The sequence below is a fragment of the Drosophila takahashii genome, chromosome 3R, assembly GCF_030179915.1.
Source record: "Drosophila takahashii strain IR98-3 E-12201 chromosome 3R, DtakHiC1v2, whole genome shotgun sequence".
Taxonomy (NCBI): Eukaryota; Metazoa; Arthropoda; class Insecta; order Diptera; family Drosophilidae; genus Drosophila; species Drosophila takahashii.
The window spans coordinates 21,794,374-21,813,075 of NC_091681.1; the positions used below are offsets into that span (position 1 = coordinate 21,794,374).

Below are 18,702 nucleotides of genomic sequence, written 5' to 3' on the forward strand. Positions count from 1 at the left end.
TAAACTGTATTTTATATAGTTTGTATAGATTTTCTTTTAACATTTTGGCGTTAAAATGAAATTATTTTTTACATTTCCAATTTTAAAAAATGTTTTTCCTAAATTTTAAATTTGAAAGTTATTCCCTTTTTATTTGGTTGTTTTTAAATTAATTGTATACTTGAAAATTATTAATTTCAGTTAAATTTGCGTTCCAAATTTTTAATTATGTAAAAAAGTTAATGATTGTTGGATGGTAAATTATTCTGGGTCTTTCACAAAATCCATACTTTATGATTGCTTTAGGTAATCTTAAGTCGTTAATTCGTACACATTTAGAGATCATAAATTCGTTTGCATTACATTTTTAATTTGCTAGCAGTGTTGTTGCTGTGCCAGCACGGTTCACAGTTCTCAAAGTGGTTCTGTGTGATTAACAGTCTCACATGCTCGGGCATTGCAAATTAGCTTGCAGATCCGCACAAGTGCAACTGCAGTCGAGAACAGGGACAGATGGCCCAACACTTGCTACAACAGTTTTCCATTTCGAAAATCCTGTTTAAGCCAACGGGCGGCAGAAACGCGTCCGAGCGCGCGGATTACACAAACATGGAGCGAGGGCTGCTGCCTTTGGATGGGTTGTGGACTCAGCAGTGGACTGGGCGGAGGGAGGAGGGGCCGTGCATATTCAATGCTCGAAAAGCAGCAACAATTACCCCGGGCAATTAACAGAGACACTGAGCGTCCCAACGAAAATGAAAATAAAATAAGGAGAGGTCGGGGATCGAATGTTTAAATACCCTTTAATTTTATAGAATTTCTTTGATGTATTTCCTATATTTTTTGAAAATTTTTTAAAATAAATCAAAAAACCCAATTATTTACTTTTATAAATAAAAAGTAAAATAGTAAATAATCAATATTTCTTAATATTTTAACCTTTCACATATTTTTGAAAAAAACAAAAAATTGAATTGTGATTTTTAGGATAGTAACATAGTGTGAAAAATACGTAAAACAAACAAAAAAAAACAGTCATTTAATTTTTTAAATAAATTGTTTATAAGGGAAATAATTGGAAGTTCTTAATATTTTAACATCGTACTTTTTTAAACTATGAAAAATTGAAACCGTTTTTAAGAAAATATATCTTTTGTCAAAAATAATAATTTTTTTTCTTTTAATATTGGTTAATAATATTTTCTCTGCGTCAACTGATCATACCCCACAATAGGTACAGCAACAATGCTCGAAGCAAATCGCGTTGTCAGCATATGTGTGGGAATCTTCCCCTTCTGTTTCCCTGATTTTGGTTTTTCCTCTGCTTGTTTTTCCACCGCCCATCGTACCTCCCCCTTTTTCCCCCTGTTTGTTAATCGCTCGTTTGGGCCGCTGCTCTTGAATTTGTTTGCACAAAATGGTCGAGAAGTGTCGCTGATATTGCCAGCACTGTCCAGACTGCAATGTTTTCCACCGCACTTCAGGATTCTGTTTTTTTTTTGTGCCCGTGTGCATTGCGCATATAGTTAATTGAAAATGCAAATTGCGTTGCATTGGCACTCGTTGCGGCAGGTAATTGACGATCATTAGAGACTTTTCACTCAATCAGTGGATTTGGGGTGGAGTTTCGATTAAATTTTCAGCGATAATTTTCCAACAAAGCCCGTTAAGAGCGGGCGTGTGTGTGGAGTCAGCAAATGCCATTGCATTGAATGGCCCCTGCATAATGGCCATTTGCCTTAACGTGGCCAACTGTGCTGCAGCGGCCAAAATTGCAGCGTTGGCAAGCTGCATTGCCTGATGGCCTGACACGGGGAAAAGGGGGAATTGGAATTGGAATGGGGTTAAGTCCTACACGTGGCCCCAAAAGTTGTTGATGGGAAATTGAAGCGAAGCATGTGTGCTCAATTTGCAGCTTCCTCAGGTAATGCACAATTACTTTTGCCCAAAAGCGGAAGTGTGGGCTGGGTAAAGTGTGTGCGAATATTACACATACGCCACATATGCCACAGTCGGTTAGAAGAATTACATTTGTCCATTGAATCGTAAAAATTCTCATTTCCATGCCTGACACATTTTGCGGCCAACCGCATTAACGATCCGAAGGTGTGAGACCCAAAATCCATCCCCCCATCGATGTGCAATCGGGGAGAGCTTTTGTCAGAGTTCATTAGGCACACAAACATTTTGACGGGTCAAAATTCATAAATAATCAGCCCCGTTCGTGTTTGTGTTACCCCACGGATTCCACTCACCTGTTCGTTGTTTGTTTTGCGGGGATGCTTTTTGATGCCCCTCCTCGCCCGCGCCTTGGCGGCAAAGTAAATTCGTATGTACACAAAGACCATTATGCAGCTGGGGATGTAGAAGGAGCCCAGCGCCGAGTAAAGCACGTAGCCAATGTCATTGCTCAGCTGCAACAGAAAAAGGTAGAAGGTTAGACGTTATCGGTGTGGGCTAAATGGGTTTGCTTGAATCGGTGCCAAAGGTGATGTCAGTGGGTCCAAAGTCAGGTCATAGGTCCATGAGGGAGAGTAATTTAAATATTATTAATTCAGTCGGGATCATAAATACATGTTTTAAATATAGTTAAGAATTTGAGATTGCCTTGCTGAGGGAAAAACTAAATGCAACCACACTTTTGGGATAAAATTATTAATAGAATTTTTCTGAAATCGAATAATAACCTACATTTGAAAATGTAGCAATTTGGCTTTGCCTCTTATCGTTAATAACGGATGTTGTTTGAGAAGCAATTATGCTGTTTTAAAAACACTCCCGCAAGTGTTCGCCTTATCTCGATTTTTGTAAACTCAATTAGAAGGAATGATTTTTTTCGACACATGCCGGGCAATACTAAAATAGAAAGAATGTTATTCGATAGGAGAGCAAGGGAGTATTATCGCGCCATAATAAATTATTCAAAAAATCGTTGGTTCAGTATAAGCAAAACTTTTCTAGACAACAGACGTAAAATAATTTTCAGTCCCAATGAGACGTCTTTTACTTCTGCTGACGGTGCTTTTCGTCTTCAACTCGATCCTTGGGAACCAAAACATACAGGAAGTTGATTTTTCCAGGTCGGAGAGCTGTACACCGTATCGAATGAGGACTCACCTGGAACTAATCAATTGCACCAGTACCACCTTCGATCAATTCCGTACCGGTCGGTTACGATTATTAAGCCGATTACTTTCACTGCATTTGGAGAAAAGCCAATTTTCTGAGCTGCAGAACAATCAATTTTCCCGCTTTCAAAATCTGCAAAGTCTCTATCTGGTTTCAAGCAGTATAGGCGTAGTGCAAAGTGGTGCCTTCAACAACCTCTCTCAACTGGGGAAGCTTAGCCTTCAGAGCTGAGGTATAACTGAACTTCCAAAGGACGTATTTTTTTCCCTTAGCGAACTGGAGCATCTGGACCTCAGTGGCAACAAGATCACGAGCTTGTCGGAAGACATATTTTCTAGGAACAGATTCCTTGCGACGCTGCTTCTTAATTCTAATCCCTTGACTAAAGTGGGTGAGCTCATATTTGCCCCACTTAGGGGCCTCAAAATGCTCGACATGAGTAACTGTGGTCCTTTAGGGAATCTTGCACTATACGGTGCGCAGAATCTCATCTTGGAGAACAGCGGAATTACGAAGTTAAACATTGAAGGCAGCGTTATTAAACTACAGGCAGCCAACAATAAGATAGCCGACTTTTTTCTTGCCGACCCTAAATCTGTCATCGAGATAGACTTTCACGGAAATCGTTTAAATAGCTCGGCTCTTGGTGGACTAGACAAAATGCGAAATCTTCAGCGACTTGATGTGTCAGAAAACTTGCTAACCTCGATAATCACCCGGGCATGGTTTTATAAAATGGAGCTTTGGAGCCTCAAGTATTTTAACATAAGCCATAACTATCTGTATTACTTTGATTACTATACACCCTTGTTGTCACCCAGCCTTACTCATTTGGACATTTCTCACACTCGAAGAGATAAATTTCACCAGAAGTGGGTCTATGGCATGCTTAATCTTCAAAGTCTACGCGTGCACTGAAAAAACTTGAGAACGAAAAAATCAAGAACGAATATTCTTGATTTCAGTATTTTGTCTTCTCACTTTTTTTAGCACAAACGTTCTTGAAATCAAGAATAAAACCATTCTTGATCTGGCTTTTTGAGAATACATCACTCTCGATTTCGTTTATCAAGCATGAACGTTATTGAAATCGTCCCCAAGCATTCTTAAAATCGTTCTCAACTTCGTCTCAGAGATGAAAAAAAATAAGAGAGAGAAAAAATGAGAGAGACATTCTCTCTGGAATTTTTCGGCAAGCTACCGAAGTTTACTTCGGCTCTCGTCAAATGCTCGTTTTTTTTTCGGCCAGTGAAGCGGAGTACACACGCGGACGACACACGTTTAAAGAACCTTCTAGAGGAACTAGATATTTTGAGTGCGCTCCCCTTCCTCAAACGTAAGTATTTAATAATAACATTAGTGTAATAATAAAAATAATGAAAATAAGCTATATAATAAATAAATACTTCGAACTTGTATGTTTGTGAAAAAAAGTGACGCCACGCTAAATGCATCTATGTATGTATACATATGTGTGTTTATGCAGGAGCGTGCTTGCGCTTGTAAGGTTCTGTTTTAAAAAAGTAATATGAAATAATACTTTAACTATTTTTAGGCGCTGGAGTGTCTTCATGGACAAGGAGAGATCAATGAGGCGATTCCGCCAATTGGTTTACGTATTGTGTTCCGGGAGAAGCTGTTCGCAAAGCTCGAAAGTATGTATATATATAAACAATATACAATTTTTATTATTTATTGTTATTTAAACTATATATAAATCTTGCAGTTTGGGGGACGTAATCAGGAAAAGAGCGAGAAACAAACATCGCTGATTGGTATCGGTCCACCTAGAGGAGGTAGCACGCTTGGCAAGGTACATTTTAAAATTATAAAACTTTATATTTACTTAAACTTACTTAAATTTATTCGTACTTACTTAATAACGATAAGATTGCTGTTAGACTTAAATATGTTTAGTTATAAGTAATTTGTAATTATGTTATATCTATAATAATAAATAAAAAATTAATAAAATAAAAAAAAAGTGAATATATGAAATTTTTAATTTTTCTGAAAAATTCCTTTTTGCATCAAGAGTGGAACATTCTTAAAATCGAGAAGGCCTATTCTTGAAATCAAGAACGCCTATGCTTGAATCCAAGAATTTTGTCTTCTTGAAACCAAGAATACGTTCTTCTTGGTAAGAGAGAAATTATTAAACCCGAGAACGATTTACTCTTGGAACCAAGAACGCCTATTCTTGAAACCAAGAACGCCTATGCTTGAATCCAAGAATGTTTCTTCTTGAGTCCAAGAAGACTCATACTGAAATCAAGAATACTTATTTTCAAAAAAGTAGTCTCAAATCAAGAACACTCGTTCTTGATTTTAGTAAAACCGTTCTCGGCTCACTTTTGAGAACGAAAATACTGAAATCAAGAACGTTGAGAACGGTTTTTTTTCTCGGTGTGGAAGGAAATTATTTGGATGATTTCTCTGATGTCTTTAAATACATTCCAAATCTAAAAGAGATTGCGCTTTTCGACACAGGATTTCATAGCGAATTGATCGAAGCCTGCAAAGAAGCTGGAATTCACGTAATAGAAAAAACGGTCGTCATGGAAAAACGGGAACACGACAAAATGGTTGAAAGTTGCAGGAGAACAACTTCGGAATTAGAGACAATCCATTTTTTAGAAAGGTTTAGGAGCAGGAATCAAACGAGAATATAAAACATTTGAATAATTTTTGGCACAGCAAAATGATTTTATATTTTACATAGGTGATGGTAATAAAAGCAAGAATAAAATGTATTCGAGTTGACGTTTTATTTTTAAATTGATAATTTTTAAAATTATGTGTCACAGAATGTGCCTTTTCATACCCTTGCAGAGGGTATTATAATTTCAGTCAGATGTCTGCGAGGGTATATGAGCTTCGGCTGGCCAAAGTTAGCTTCCTTTCTTTATTTTTATATATAATTAAATTTACTAAGCTTAATTTTTCTCGTCATTGAATTCCTTGAACTTGACTTGTTGCCTTTGTTGGAGCTTATGGTGAATTAACTTTACACAGTTACCTCAACTATCGCTTGCTAGATTAAATTTGCGACGTAACATCCGCTTTGAGTCTCCCTTTTCTTGGTATTTTTATCCCTTTAGCTTTGCTTGTTGCTTTCGGCCATATTTTCAGGCTTGATAGTGGGGTCATTGAGTGCATTAGGCTGATTTACCGAAAAATGCATTTTGCCTTTGCTGCCTGGCCAAAAGTGTTTTTGTCCGATGCTGCTTTTCCGTCGGCAATACTGCGCCCCGGGTTCATTTTTCCCCGAGCATTTATGTAAAATTTGCAAAGTGCATGAAATTTCATAACGTTAAATGAAGTAAAAGTATTAGATTACCGCACCGCACAAAAGGTCTTCTTCTTCCACCTGCCAGCGAAAAGTTTTCGAGGCCGAACTGTGTGGCACATTTTCTGGTACTTGCAATTGCATTTTTATTAAAGCTGGCGGAATTAAATCGTCTCATACTTTTTCTGCTCTTGATGCCAACCGTCCAACTCTCTTCACGAAAATTATGCAAATTAAGTGTTTTGATGAAAGGCATTCGAAAAAGTGCACTTGACGGGAGAAGGAGGATGTTGAGCCGGTTGAGGTTGAGGTTGAGAAGGGATTGCCCGAGCAGCTTTGCCCTTTTGAGTTGCTGTTCGTGTTGTTCGCCGGCGAGTGGCGTGCATAATGAAAAGCTTTTGTCCCGTTGTTACTGCCACTGCTTATGGCTCACCTCAATCCTTATTCAGCGCTCCTGGGAAATGCATAATTTTACACTCTGAGAAAATGCCTCGAGTATTCCCACTTGAGATTGTTATTTTATAAAGCCGCAATTGTTTAAAAATTTGTATATCGGAAACTATTATACACTCGGTTTTGGCTCTTATCGTTATCAACGGATGTCGTTTAACAAGCAATAAGCAATAAGTAAAAATACTCTCTTATCTCGATTTTTGTAAATCGATCGGAAGCATACGCATTCTAAAAGGAATGTTTTTTTCGAGATATGCGGAGTATTATTCAACTATAAAAAATGTTTCTCGACACGAGCGCAGCAGAGTTAAATGCGTGGTAATTTTATCACAAAAGTCGTCGTAATATTTCTTTCCGAAATTGGTTGGTTCAGAAATCGTAGAGCCTAGATCGGCCACAGACGTGAAATAAGAGTGTATCCTAATGAGTCGCTACTTACTTTTGCTGACGGGGCTTTCCCTGATGAACTCGTTCTTGGGGATTCCACACCCAGAAAAATGATGGACAACATTTTAGGTCATGCATAGCCTAAAACATTTTAAATGGACTAAAAGTTCCTTTTTAGGTCATGTACTGCCTAAAAATTTAAATTTTTGGTATATTTGCCCTACTATTTAGGTCCCGTATAGCCTAATATTTTAGGTCATTGTGGGCCTTAAAATTAATGCATTTTACCTAAATAAATTTGCACGGAACTCTGATACCGTTCTAGCGACGCTATAATTCCCAACCAGTTATAGCGCGGCTTGCATGGTAACCCACTTCCATCGTTCAATAAAACAGCGATTTCACTGCTGAACAGTGAAGCCTCTTCGCTCGTTTTTGTGTGTTGGAATAATGACGACTTCTTGAAGACTAAGCCGACATTGACCTCGAGTTAGCTATAAATTTCTCTGTATTCACTTTATAATATGAAACATTTTTCAGTACAAATTTTTAGGCCAAAGAAAGCCTAAAATTTTGGATAGGGGTTTTCTCATATTTTAAGGCAGCCAATTACCTAAAATCTAGGCCAAAAATTACCCCATTTTAGGCCATTAATGGCCTAACATTTTAGGTCATACAGCAGGGTGCAGCTTTTTGCAGATAAGTTGCCACAATTATGACAATTTAAGGAACTTTCAAGGCGATTACCTGGGAACTGCTGCATCTGGACCTTAGTGGCAACAAGATCACGAGCTTGTCGGAAGTCTTTTTTTTCTAGAAATGAAAATCTTCGAACACTTCTCCTTAATTCGAATCCCTTGACTACCATGGCTGAAGGCACTCTTGGCTCAGTCAGGAGCCTCCAAATCCTCGACATGAGGATTAGATTAGAAAGTCTCACACTTTATGGCGCGCAGACTCTTATCTTGGAGAATAGCGGAATTACGAAATTGAACATCACAGGAAGCGTCACCCAACTACAGGCAGCGAACAATGTGCTAACCATCTTTTCCATTGCCGACCGCAAATCTGTCATCGAGATGGACTTGCATGGAAATCGTTTAACTGACAGTGCTTTGGATGGCCTTCAAAATATGCAAAACCTTCAGAGGCTTCCCCAATCGAGAATGCTCCAAAAAATATGAGCTTTGGAGCCTTAAGTTTCTTTACATCAGCCACAATTTATTCGGTTGGAGTTTATTCTATTGTACCGTCTATACAGTCAGCCTTACTCATTTGGACATATCTTATAATAAGATAGACTCTTTTCAATCTTCCTGGTTTGATGTCATGCCCAATCTTCACAGTCTTCGTTTGGAAGGAAATAATCTTGGACGTTACTCGGAAGTCTGCAAACATATTCCAAGCCTAAAAGAGGTTGCGCTTTTCGACACAGAAGACGATGGCGGTGACTGCAAGGCAGCTGGGATCCACTTAATAGAGAAGACCACTAACGTAGCTACCGATATTACGGTTCCAAAAAGCGGAGAAAGCCAGCAAGAATCTGGGCTCCACGCGAAAGAGGAGACCAGCATGAGATCAGTTACAGAATGCCCCAAGGCGCTAGATAACGAAGGATCCCCATCGATCCGAATTGATACTTTTATTACAGTACTTGTAATTTTGGCGGTGATCAACTCAGTAATTTGGTTTTTAATGTATCGAAGATTTGCTCGATTACGTGTTAGTCTTTAAACATTTTTACTCGCTTCAAACTTCAGCTTTATAATTTCAAAAAAGAATTTAAAAAATTGTTATTTCTTTTTCAAAATTTATATATTTTTTAAATGTAAATATTACATTATACATCTTCCGATTTTAATAAAAATTTATAATTAGGTTTCCAACGAGCATTTAGAAAATTGTGTTGTTTAGAATTGTTATTTTACCTTCCTTTTTATTTCCATTTCCACCAGTGTAGCCACCCTTTTAGCGGAGTGGCGTCGGAAATCTGTGCCCGACATCAGCTGGTCAACTTAAGCTCCCTCCCAGTGGGAAATTGCAGTAGCCGGCTAAGAAATCGACTAGCAATTTATACAAAATTCTTTACGTACTTTATATACGAGTATATCTGGGAAAGAAGCTCGGGCACAAACGAAATTTATTTAAGTTTTAAGCTGCTTACACTCACATACACCAACGAATATGGGAAAATTGAATTGCCGGGAAGGAAAGAAAAGGGAAGGGATGTCGAGCCAACTGTAAATACGAGCACATACATAGCTGGACTCGTATGCAGAGGCAGCTTAAGTGCAGCCCAGTTTATCATAAGCCGCAGGCGAAGTTGCAGCAGAAACAGGCTGAGCTAGACAACTTTATCCTGCTGCCAAAGCAGAATATAAATTTGCCAGACTCTTACCCCTCCCAAAAACCGGGGTTGTGGCAACAAAATAAGCATAAAGTATTAAGCGCCGGGTATAATGTTGCCGAAATATACATCAAGTGGCAGGTTGAGACGAACGACTAACAGCAGCAGGAGCGGGCGAACGGCACCAGTGGATCCGAGGAGATGAGTAGGGCCACCAACAGCTACTTAAGCTGGATTCTTGAATGCTGACGCTGCTGCCTGCCTGCCTCGGTTTTCAGCTTATTGCCTGGCTCAGAGGCAGCACGCAAAACTGCACTCAAACAAATGTCTTTTGAATTTCTTAATTCTTGTTTAACAGAAATTTTATTGATTTATGTACCAGCGATTAAGTTAAAGAAATGTGGAATGTTTTCTTTGAAGTGAATCCTCTAAGTAAAAATAACAAACTTCGGATAATATCGAAATGTAGAAGAAATCTTCAAATCGGACCATTTATTCAAAAGTTATGAGCAAATAATGGAATTCGAGCAGTGCAAGCAGTCGCTTTGCTGAATGCATATTTCCATCTCCCTTTGCTGACTAAGGGGTATCTGATAGTCTAACTAACTAACTAACTACTTTTTTTAAATTATTCTTTAAATTCTTACTACTAAAAGATTTTATCAAAAATTTGTCTATTAAAAAACTTTTTCTTTACATTTGTGTTTAGTAACAGTAATATTTAAATTAAAGTGATGTGCAATAGCAGATAAGCAATATTCTAATATTTTTAAAGAATATGTATGTATTTTTATAAGTGTATAAACTGCATTGCATCGCAGCATTATAAATGGTCTCATCATTTACGGTTTACAGTTGATATATTGACAGCATTTGTCAGCGTTTCACGCGGAACCGAAACGAACTGTAATCGCACCGCCCCGAACCTCAGCTGAGTTCTGTGTTCTGAGCCAAACGAGTTTTGGTGCTATTTAAGCCAAAGTTCGGCCAAAACTTTTCTCGGTAGGCCGAAAAGTTGCGCATACGCGACGTGCACACACGTCGTTCCTGAAACACCTGTAGCAAAAACAGTGGGCCCGGCCCGAAAGTTTAGCTCGCTGTGATAATGATGTTGAGCCGAGAGGCGTGGAAATGCCGGGGAACAATATTTTATTAACGCATTTGAACAAAGCTCTTAAACTGACATTTGTGCGGGCCAAGAACGTGTCGGCCGAGCAGGAAACTAGTGGGCGAACAAATAAATTGTCAACTGTGCGTGACGATAACTTTGTGCAGCGGATTTAATGTAATTGAAAACTTCACTTTGTCGCTGCATTTCCTTTTCCGTTTTTCCTTAACCCCTTAACCCGTTTCCCGTTTCCCATTTCCCATTTCCATGCACCTACAGAGCTTCCTCGAAGCCTTCAATCCGCAAACCCCAATCCCCTCAATCCATCCGCAAGCTGCATTTGTGCTAATTTGCAGATTTTCAAATTGCAGAGGGCGCCTTTGTTTATTTAAAAGTTTTTCCACGCGCTCGCCGAAGAACGAGCGTGCAAAAGCAGAAGGAAAGCAAGGAAAACAAGGAGCGATGCGAAAAAGAAAAATAATTATTCTGCAATTTTTAATTAAATGGCAATGGCAATTGTTGTTGCTCCGCTGCTCCAGCTCCAGCTTCTGCCGCTTCCTCTGCCTCTGCATTGGGCGAACTTAAGCTGACGGAAACAAAAACTCATTATGCGCCACCAAATTCGTTAGTCGAGCAGGAGCCCCGGCGAAAGCAACAGCTAAAAGTGTTGATGATGACAAGTGCCACGGAAAAAAATAAAGGACGAAGAAAGGCAGCGGCGAGGAGGAAAAAAATAAAGGAGAAAAATGATGAAAGGGCTGACGACGGAGACCGAGTGGAAATTTATTGAAATGTAAACATGGAAAAGCAGGCCGAAATGAGCGTAATTAAAAATATTAAATTCCGCCGTCCACGCGGCGTATGAGCGATGCTTTAAAGGTAAATCAACTGCTGCGGGGGCTTATGGCCACCAATAGCTGCCAGCAATCGCAAATAATATGTAATGAAAGAAAATAAAGAAGAAATTCCGCTGTAAACACAAAAGAATTTCAATCCGCATTGCACTGCAGAAAGTTTGCGCCCGAGCTGAGGAAAAAAGAACGCAGAACAAAAAGTTGAGTCAAGCTCACAAATGTACAAAAAACAAAATGTATGTGTAAGTAGAGCACTTGAAAAAACAGAAAGAAAGAAAGGGGTTTTTCACAGAATTTAAAAATTCAATTGAAGATGATAAAAATAATTTAGAATATTATATAATAAAACAATTTCTTCCTTAATGTGTCTTTTTTTATTAAATTATTAAATGTAATCCCTTAGGGATTACATGAAAAAAATCCTTTTAATGCGAATTAAAATATATATTTGCTGTGTGCATATAAAAAAGTGCGTTCCGTTCGAGGACGTGTTGGGCGCTGGGATAAAAAAAAATGTAGAAAGAGTTGGTAGTGGCTGCTGTCATCATCAGCATTGTTGTCGGTGCTTGTGCAAGTTTTTCAACAGCAATAAGCCAGGACTGCGAAGGACTGCAGGACACATTCGGACCGGCCAAGGACAGCAACGCACTGAGACAATCAATAAATCTAAAGTGCAACTACAGGCGGCGACGACTACAGTTTTCAATTCGACCAAAAGAAATGTTCGCTGCTTGGCCCTCGTTTCCGCCCCTTTGACAATGTTGTCAATACTTGAAGGGGGGTGGGTCGTTCGTGCCAACAGGAACCCCAAGATCACCCCTCCTCCAGCTCGATTTGCCCTCTTGTTTGTCGCTGCTCGCTGAAGCAGCCATTTTCCACAGAGTTTGCATAGCCAATTTGCCTGGCTGTAGTTTTTCTTTTTTTCGCTCCTCGTCTTCACTTTGACTTGAACTCCTCGCCTGCGACTTTCACATCCTCTTGCAGCTTGCATTTCAATTGACTGCATTTCGCATTGGCATTCGCCCATTGCCAGTGCCATTCCTTATTTTCCATTAGAGTATTCACTCTGGGTTTTTCCAGGCTGTCGTCATCGCCAGCTGACTTTATTTGCCTCTGCCTTTGCCTTTTCGCATTTCCACAACTTAACGCTTGCCCGCACATGCCATAAACGTAAATCAAGTGCCTCCTTCGGTCAGTGGCTGGAGTGCCACTCAAACGAGGGCTAATGCCACGGATCCGTTCGGTTTGGTCCATCTCCTCGCGCCATTTAGTCCGCGACAATGTCCAGCACGAGCTAATTTTTTAACAATTAAATGCTATGAGCTAATGAGCAGAAGGAAGTAGCCGAAGATCTCTTACAATAGCGTTGTTCTTGGCTAATAAAAAAATGACTTTTGTTGATCATAACATTTTTATTGGACTTTAAATTCCTTCTAGCAAAGAAGATAAGAATATTTACTGTATTAAGCATTTTCCGAAAAATATATTGCTTTTCATACACCCAAAAAAAGCTTGATATGAAACGATGATTTGATATGTGGTATCAAAGCTGACTTGATATTGCGGGCACCTCAATTCGATATGCCCGAAATATAAACCACAGGCTAGTTTTAATTTCAAATTTTGGTTTCTCCCTTCTACTCACGTAACTCAAGTCGCCACATTGCTTCTTCCTCTTTTTTTTGAAGTCAGAGAGAGAGATTTCGCTAAAAAGGATATGCGTATGCAATACCAGAAATATACCATACGCATATCGATTTAACTGCGATGTGTTTTTTTTCTGTATAGATGAAGTGCATATTTTTCACACCCTTTGGACAAAGCCTTGGCAATCCGATATTCATTTCGTTTTAATAAATTAATTCCGCAGGAAAAACTCTTAGCCTCGAGGGTGTTTTTTAAGCCATGGGTCGTGCCGATTTGTTATTGGCGCTTAATTGCGGCTGACGGCATGCTTCATTAAATTGCAATTTTTCAGAATCGCCAGTCATCCGCTAAGCCATGCAAATGCATTTGCTGGGCTTCGCACTAAAAAATAGCCAACAAATTTGTACTGGCGGAACGGAAAACAGGGGGGTGGGAAAAAAAGGAAGCATTTTCCGGAATTGTACTGCAGGCTTTTTAATTGTTGTGGCCAGTTTTATGGTTTTATTATTTGATTTCGTCCGTTGGCAGTGGCACAGCCTCGCAGAGCTTTCCCCTCCCGGTTATGCTCTGTGTATCCGTTGTGAAACGGCGCTTTTATTATGCGGCCTGATATTTTTAATGGCAACCACTTTATGCTGATTGCCAGTCTGGCCTATCCGTTAGCAGCCGCCAGCTTAATATTATCGTAAAAATAAAATAGCAACAAAACAGCTCAACAACTGTTGCTGTTGCTCTCTCTATTGTTGCTGTAGTTGCCCATTGCAGCAGGAATGAGGATTTGTTGTTGCCTTTATGAATCGTCGGCTGCGGAAATTGCTTGTTGACACGCAGAGTGTGGGCGGAAAATTGGGGGGTGGCGCTTTCCTGCCGGTGCCTGACCTAGTCCACGGCAATTTGTTTTCTCACTTTCCCGACTTGGTCATTTTTTAAGCCGGTTTTCACTCGCTGTACTTTTTCGACATATCATAATATACAATTAAAACCTCGTTTTTATTATTTAAATTTTCGAAAAACTAGATGTAATTTTGAAGAAAATTAAAAATTATAAACAAATGTAATAATAATAATAATAAACTAAATATTGAAAAAATAATTTGATAATGTCGTTATAGAACCCTTTATAAACCATTTTAAAGAAGAAATTAACTTATAAACTAAAATGTTGTATAAATTAAAAAGCTTTTTAAAGGGTATTTCTAAATTTAGTTACTCTCTGCTTGCCTAATGGGTTTTCCTCTTTATTTTTAGCCAACGCAAATTGTGATTGATGTTTGGCGCTAGATGACTATAATTATGCAACACGATTTGACTTGCGTTTTATTTGATTACCGGTTGCGAGCTCATTGTGCGGCCAGGTCGGGCCCTCCCCTTTGATGACTTTATTCCCAATTGAATGGGAGGTTAGTGGCGATAAGCGAATTGTTCCGGACTGCCTATTGATTTTGTGTCATTGGTGTTTCGGTGCTCACGAAAAACAAATGAGTTGTGTAATTAATACGGGCTTTTGTCTTGCCATAATGGCAGGCACATAAATAGCACAATAAGCCAATGTTTCGGGGGCAAGCCAGGGGATGTTACGCAAAATAGCAGAAAATTAATTTTCATATGGCTTTGGGGTGTCCCATGTATTGGAATCCGTGTGTGTGTGCGTGTGTGTAAGTGCGTGTGCGTGTGGGCCTAAATGTATGCTAATATTATGCCTTTAACCACAATGTCGCATGCATTGTTAATCATCTGCAGTTGCCAGTTGTAACAAATTGTTGCCAAATGGTTGTTTCGGGGCTCCGCAAACTTGTACACAAGTGCGACCGAAAACGGGCAAAGGCATCGTTAATTTTAACAGTAAATTAAATAAGAGCCTTTTCGCATTGGCTGTGGAAGCTGCCCCTGAGCCTTGTTTCAAGCCCAGACAGGCAGTTAGCCGCCCAGAGCCATAAACACAGAAAAAGAAATTGTTTAATATTTAAGAAAAATCAGAGATTCGTATATATATTTATGGTCTTTGGATGTTTAGGTATAAAGTAAAATTAATTTTTTTTTATCAGTTTTTACCTTTTTTAAGTTTGGAAAAATTAAATTCAAAATCAAAATTTAATCAGTCTCAGAAGTTTCCTATTTTTATTAATTTTACTTTGAAAAATTTAGGATATTTATGATTTTTATAAATATAAGTTTAATATTTCAAATGTGCCTGGATTTTTTTTTAATTCTATTATTTTCATTGTTTTTTGTTCAAAGGTGCATTTCAGTTGAAAATCGACAGTCCTAATGTTTATTTTTGTGAGTGGCCGCCTGCCAAGCCAATTGGAAATTTTAAATGAAATATATTCGTGCGGAAGCCGCTCGCCAGTGGTTTGTACTCGTAATGTAGCTAAAATCAAAATCGGGCTAAAACGTGTTTATGCCGAATTGTTGGCCAAATTTCCAACTTGGCTAACAGCTAAGCCTGGGCCAAAAATAATTACTGTGTTGTGCCGGGAGAACAAATCTTGTTTGGCTTTGTAGGCAACATGCAGCAGGAGCAGCAGCAAACAGCAACAGCAACAACTAGAATGTTTCACAAATTTTAACGCTTAATGGTTATTGACACACAAACAAACCAACAGGGAAAACAACAACAGCAGGAGAAGCTGAGTGGGTGGGTGGTTGGTGAGTGAAACAAACAGCATGACACTCGTCGGCAAAAGCCGGACAAATGAACAACCGCTGCTGCAGCCAAGTTGCCATTGGGGCTTTGGCCATGCGGTCAAACGCATGAGGGAGAAGATAGAGCAGAGAGAAGGGGTTTAAAGGGGGTGGTTTATGGGGGAGGTTGCGGGGTAGAAGCAGAGGGATTCGATCGCAGTCCAATAGCCAGGACAGCAATGATAACAACACGACATTCTACAACTACAAGAACGCCCGGCACGGCACTCAACAAGCAAAACAGTTTTCCACATATCACGCAATTTCCATTGCTACACTCATAGAAATTTTTACCCTAAATCGCCCTAAAAAACTGACTTTTCGCCCGTGGATTTAGAAAATCGCCCATAAATCGTATCCGCTGGCGATTCGCCCGTGTATTTAGAAAAATTTTCTAAAAAATCCCGATGCAAATTTGGTTTAATTTAGGGTGATTTTTCTTGAAATAAGAAATATTTTCCTGTTTTTAGGGTGATTTGCCCTAATTTTAAGGTGTATTTTTCTAAAATTAAGGGCGAATTTTCTGTTTTTATAGGCGAATGCCCTAAAAAATTAGACAAATTAAAAAAAAATCGTGTTTGAGCATGCTTAACTGAATTTGGGAAGCATGTTTTTTTTTAATCGTCTATATTCTGGGAACTGGGACTGCTTTAATTAAACAACACCGGCGGAGGACACAGTTTCATATTATTGTATTGGTGTGTAGCTTATATGGGAGCCGCGTTAAGGGGGGGGCCCGATCTATACAGCACAGCCGTTAGAACTGAAAAATCATGTTTGTAAATGAATTAGGGAAATAAATATGAGGAGAAAAAACAACTTACTTTTTTTGGTCATTGCGAGAATCGAACCCACGACCTCTCGGTTTAGAGTCTAACGTTCTACCGCTGCACCACAGACCCCTCGCGCAAGACGACGAACAAACTCTGCACACATCTTATTTTCTTGAGGTCTACGTTATAATATGACTAAAGGCAACTAAACCGTATATTTTTTTTCCTGACGACTGTGACAATTAGTCCCGTTTTCTTGCCCGCAAACACAAAGTATGCTTTTAACTCAGAACTCCCATACGTTTTTAAGGTTTAAAGACTACTTTAATTTAAAATTCGGACGAAAAAATGTCCTCAGTATTATAATGTTTACAAAAAAAAAAAAACATAAAAATCAAGTTGAATCACACAGGGTTCGAACCCACAACCCCACGACCTTAGTCCTCATATAGCAAAGTTGAAAGCGCAAGTGATTAGACCGCTGGGCTACCGAATTTCACACTTTTGGAGTGATTTTTAAGGCGAATCGCCCTTGTATTTAGAAAAATTTTAGAAAAAAAATTAGGGCAATTCGCCGTTGGATTTAGAAAAGGTCAAAACGAAGCAAATCGAAAAAAATCGCCCTAAATATTAGAAAAATAGAAAAATTAACCCTAAAAATATTTTTTTATGGTCACATGCCTTAAATTTATGGCAAATTTGTCGAAAAAATAGAAAATTTTTCTCAGTTCAAAGGCGAAAAATTTTTTAGGGCGATTTTCTAAAATGTAGAAAATTATTTTTATGAGTGTACGCCTGTTTGATTCCCTCTGCCTACGGCTGTTATTTATGGTTTTAAATACTTAAAATCCAATGTGTGCGTATTATTGCATTTTAATATACAACTAAGGTAGAGGTTATGGAACAGATGGAAAATTTATGTATTTACCAAAAATTCTTTTTTGTATTTTTAATGGTATATTTCATTTTTTATGAGCTATTATAAATTATTAATGGTATATTTCATTTTTTATGAGCTATTATAAATCGATATAATTTTATTTATTTATTTTGTTACTATTTTAGGCCCCATGATTAACGAGGAATATATCATTAAAATGATATTAAAAAAAATGTTTCAAATTTTTTTACATTAAAGCTCAATTTCTTTTTAAAGGTTTCTATAATTTAATCATAAACCATTACATTTTCGTTTGGTAAATATGTTAACTTTAATTAACAGTACAATTTTGTCCAAGCATTGCTATTAGTTTGACCGCAGCTGTTCGCAAACTTCAGAGAGCATCTAACGTTGAGTATACGCAATGTACACCTGAAATTAAAATTGAAATGAAGCCTTGCGGCTACCTTAGACAATATTGATATTGATTTGCCTGGCATGCTCAAGTCAATCAAGTGGAATTAAAAAGTTTCCGTCTCACTAGCACTTTGTCCAATATCAATTTGATTAAGTGGAAGGATTGCAAATTTAAATCCTCCTCGAACAGTGCTCAATGATAATGATTGTTTTCGTCGGTCAGACATTTACGGCCACTAACAGCTTCAGTATTTCAGTATTGTTGCCACCATTCGATTTCATTTTCATCAACGTGCGTGCATGTGTGCGTGAGTGCAATTTCATTAATGGCTAATTAATTGCAACTTTATTTCGCGGTCTGCCCGCGATGGCAAACAACGGGAATGTGCGCAATGCACGCCATCAGCGACCGCCGAATGTAAAAGAAGTGAGTGGAAGTGGAAGTCAGACAGGAAGTCAGGAAGGGCATACGTTTTGCTATGCGAAACTCGCGGCAATAATTTAATTTTAATTTTTTATTAATTTTTAAGCGCCTCTTCTTGGCACGAGAGCTGCTTGTGGGCAATTGCATATTCAGTGCACTTAATATTAAGCGATTGCACACGGCTCTCTGCGTGTTTTAAAATCGTTAAACATGCGCGCTCACACACACACTCGCACACGCCCGCTAAAGACGAACTAAAGCTTCAACTAATTAGAACACTAATTAGCGTTATTAAAATACGGCAATGGTGGTAAAGTAATGGCAAAGACT

At 38.6% G+C, this 18,702-nt stretch overlaps 2 protein-coding genes across 7 annotated transcripts in view; one reads left to right on the forward strand and one right to left on the reverse strand.

The window, feature by feature from the left end:
- The window catches only part of LOC138913243 (uncharacterized), a 66,475-nt gene that overhangs the window by 46,032 nt on the left and 1,741 nt on the right, over positions 1-18,702 (forward strand). The window contains exon 3 of one of the 4 annotated variants that reach the window (XR_011418888.1): positions 3,060-3,239. The exons of 1 other annotated variant lie outside the window; for it this stretch is intronic. Coding sequence is in view for 2 of the 3 variants with exons in the window: in XM_070216101.1 (XP_070072202.1) it covers positions 8,584-8,648 (65 nt within the window). In the remaining variant the exon portion in view is untranslated. Of the gene's footprint in view, positions 1-3,059; positions 3,240-8,583; positions 8,667-14,441; positions 14,491-18,702 lie in introns of those variants that run through there. 2 more of the 4 variants (XM_070216102.1, XM_070216101.1) reach the window with 2 other exon arrangements.
- Octalpha2R (alpha2-adrenergic-like octopamine receptor) overlaps positions 1-18,702 on the reverse strand; it is a 54,979-nt gene that overhangs the window by 1,475 nt on the left and 34,802 nt on the right. For 2 of the 3 annotated variants that reach the window (XM_017141775.2, XM_017141774.2), the window contains exon 2: positions 2,235-2,393. In XM_017141775.2, coding sequence (XP_016997264.2) covers positions 2,235-2,393 — 159 coding nt within the window. Of the gene's footprint in view, positions 1-72; positions 154-2,234; positions 2,394-18,702 lie in introns of those variants that run through there. The other variant, XM_070216096.1, reaches the window with a different exon arrangement.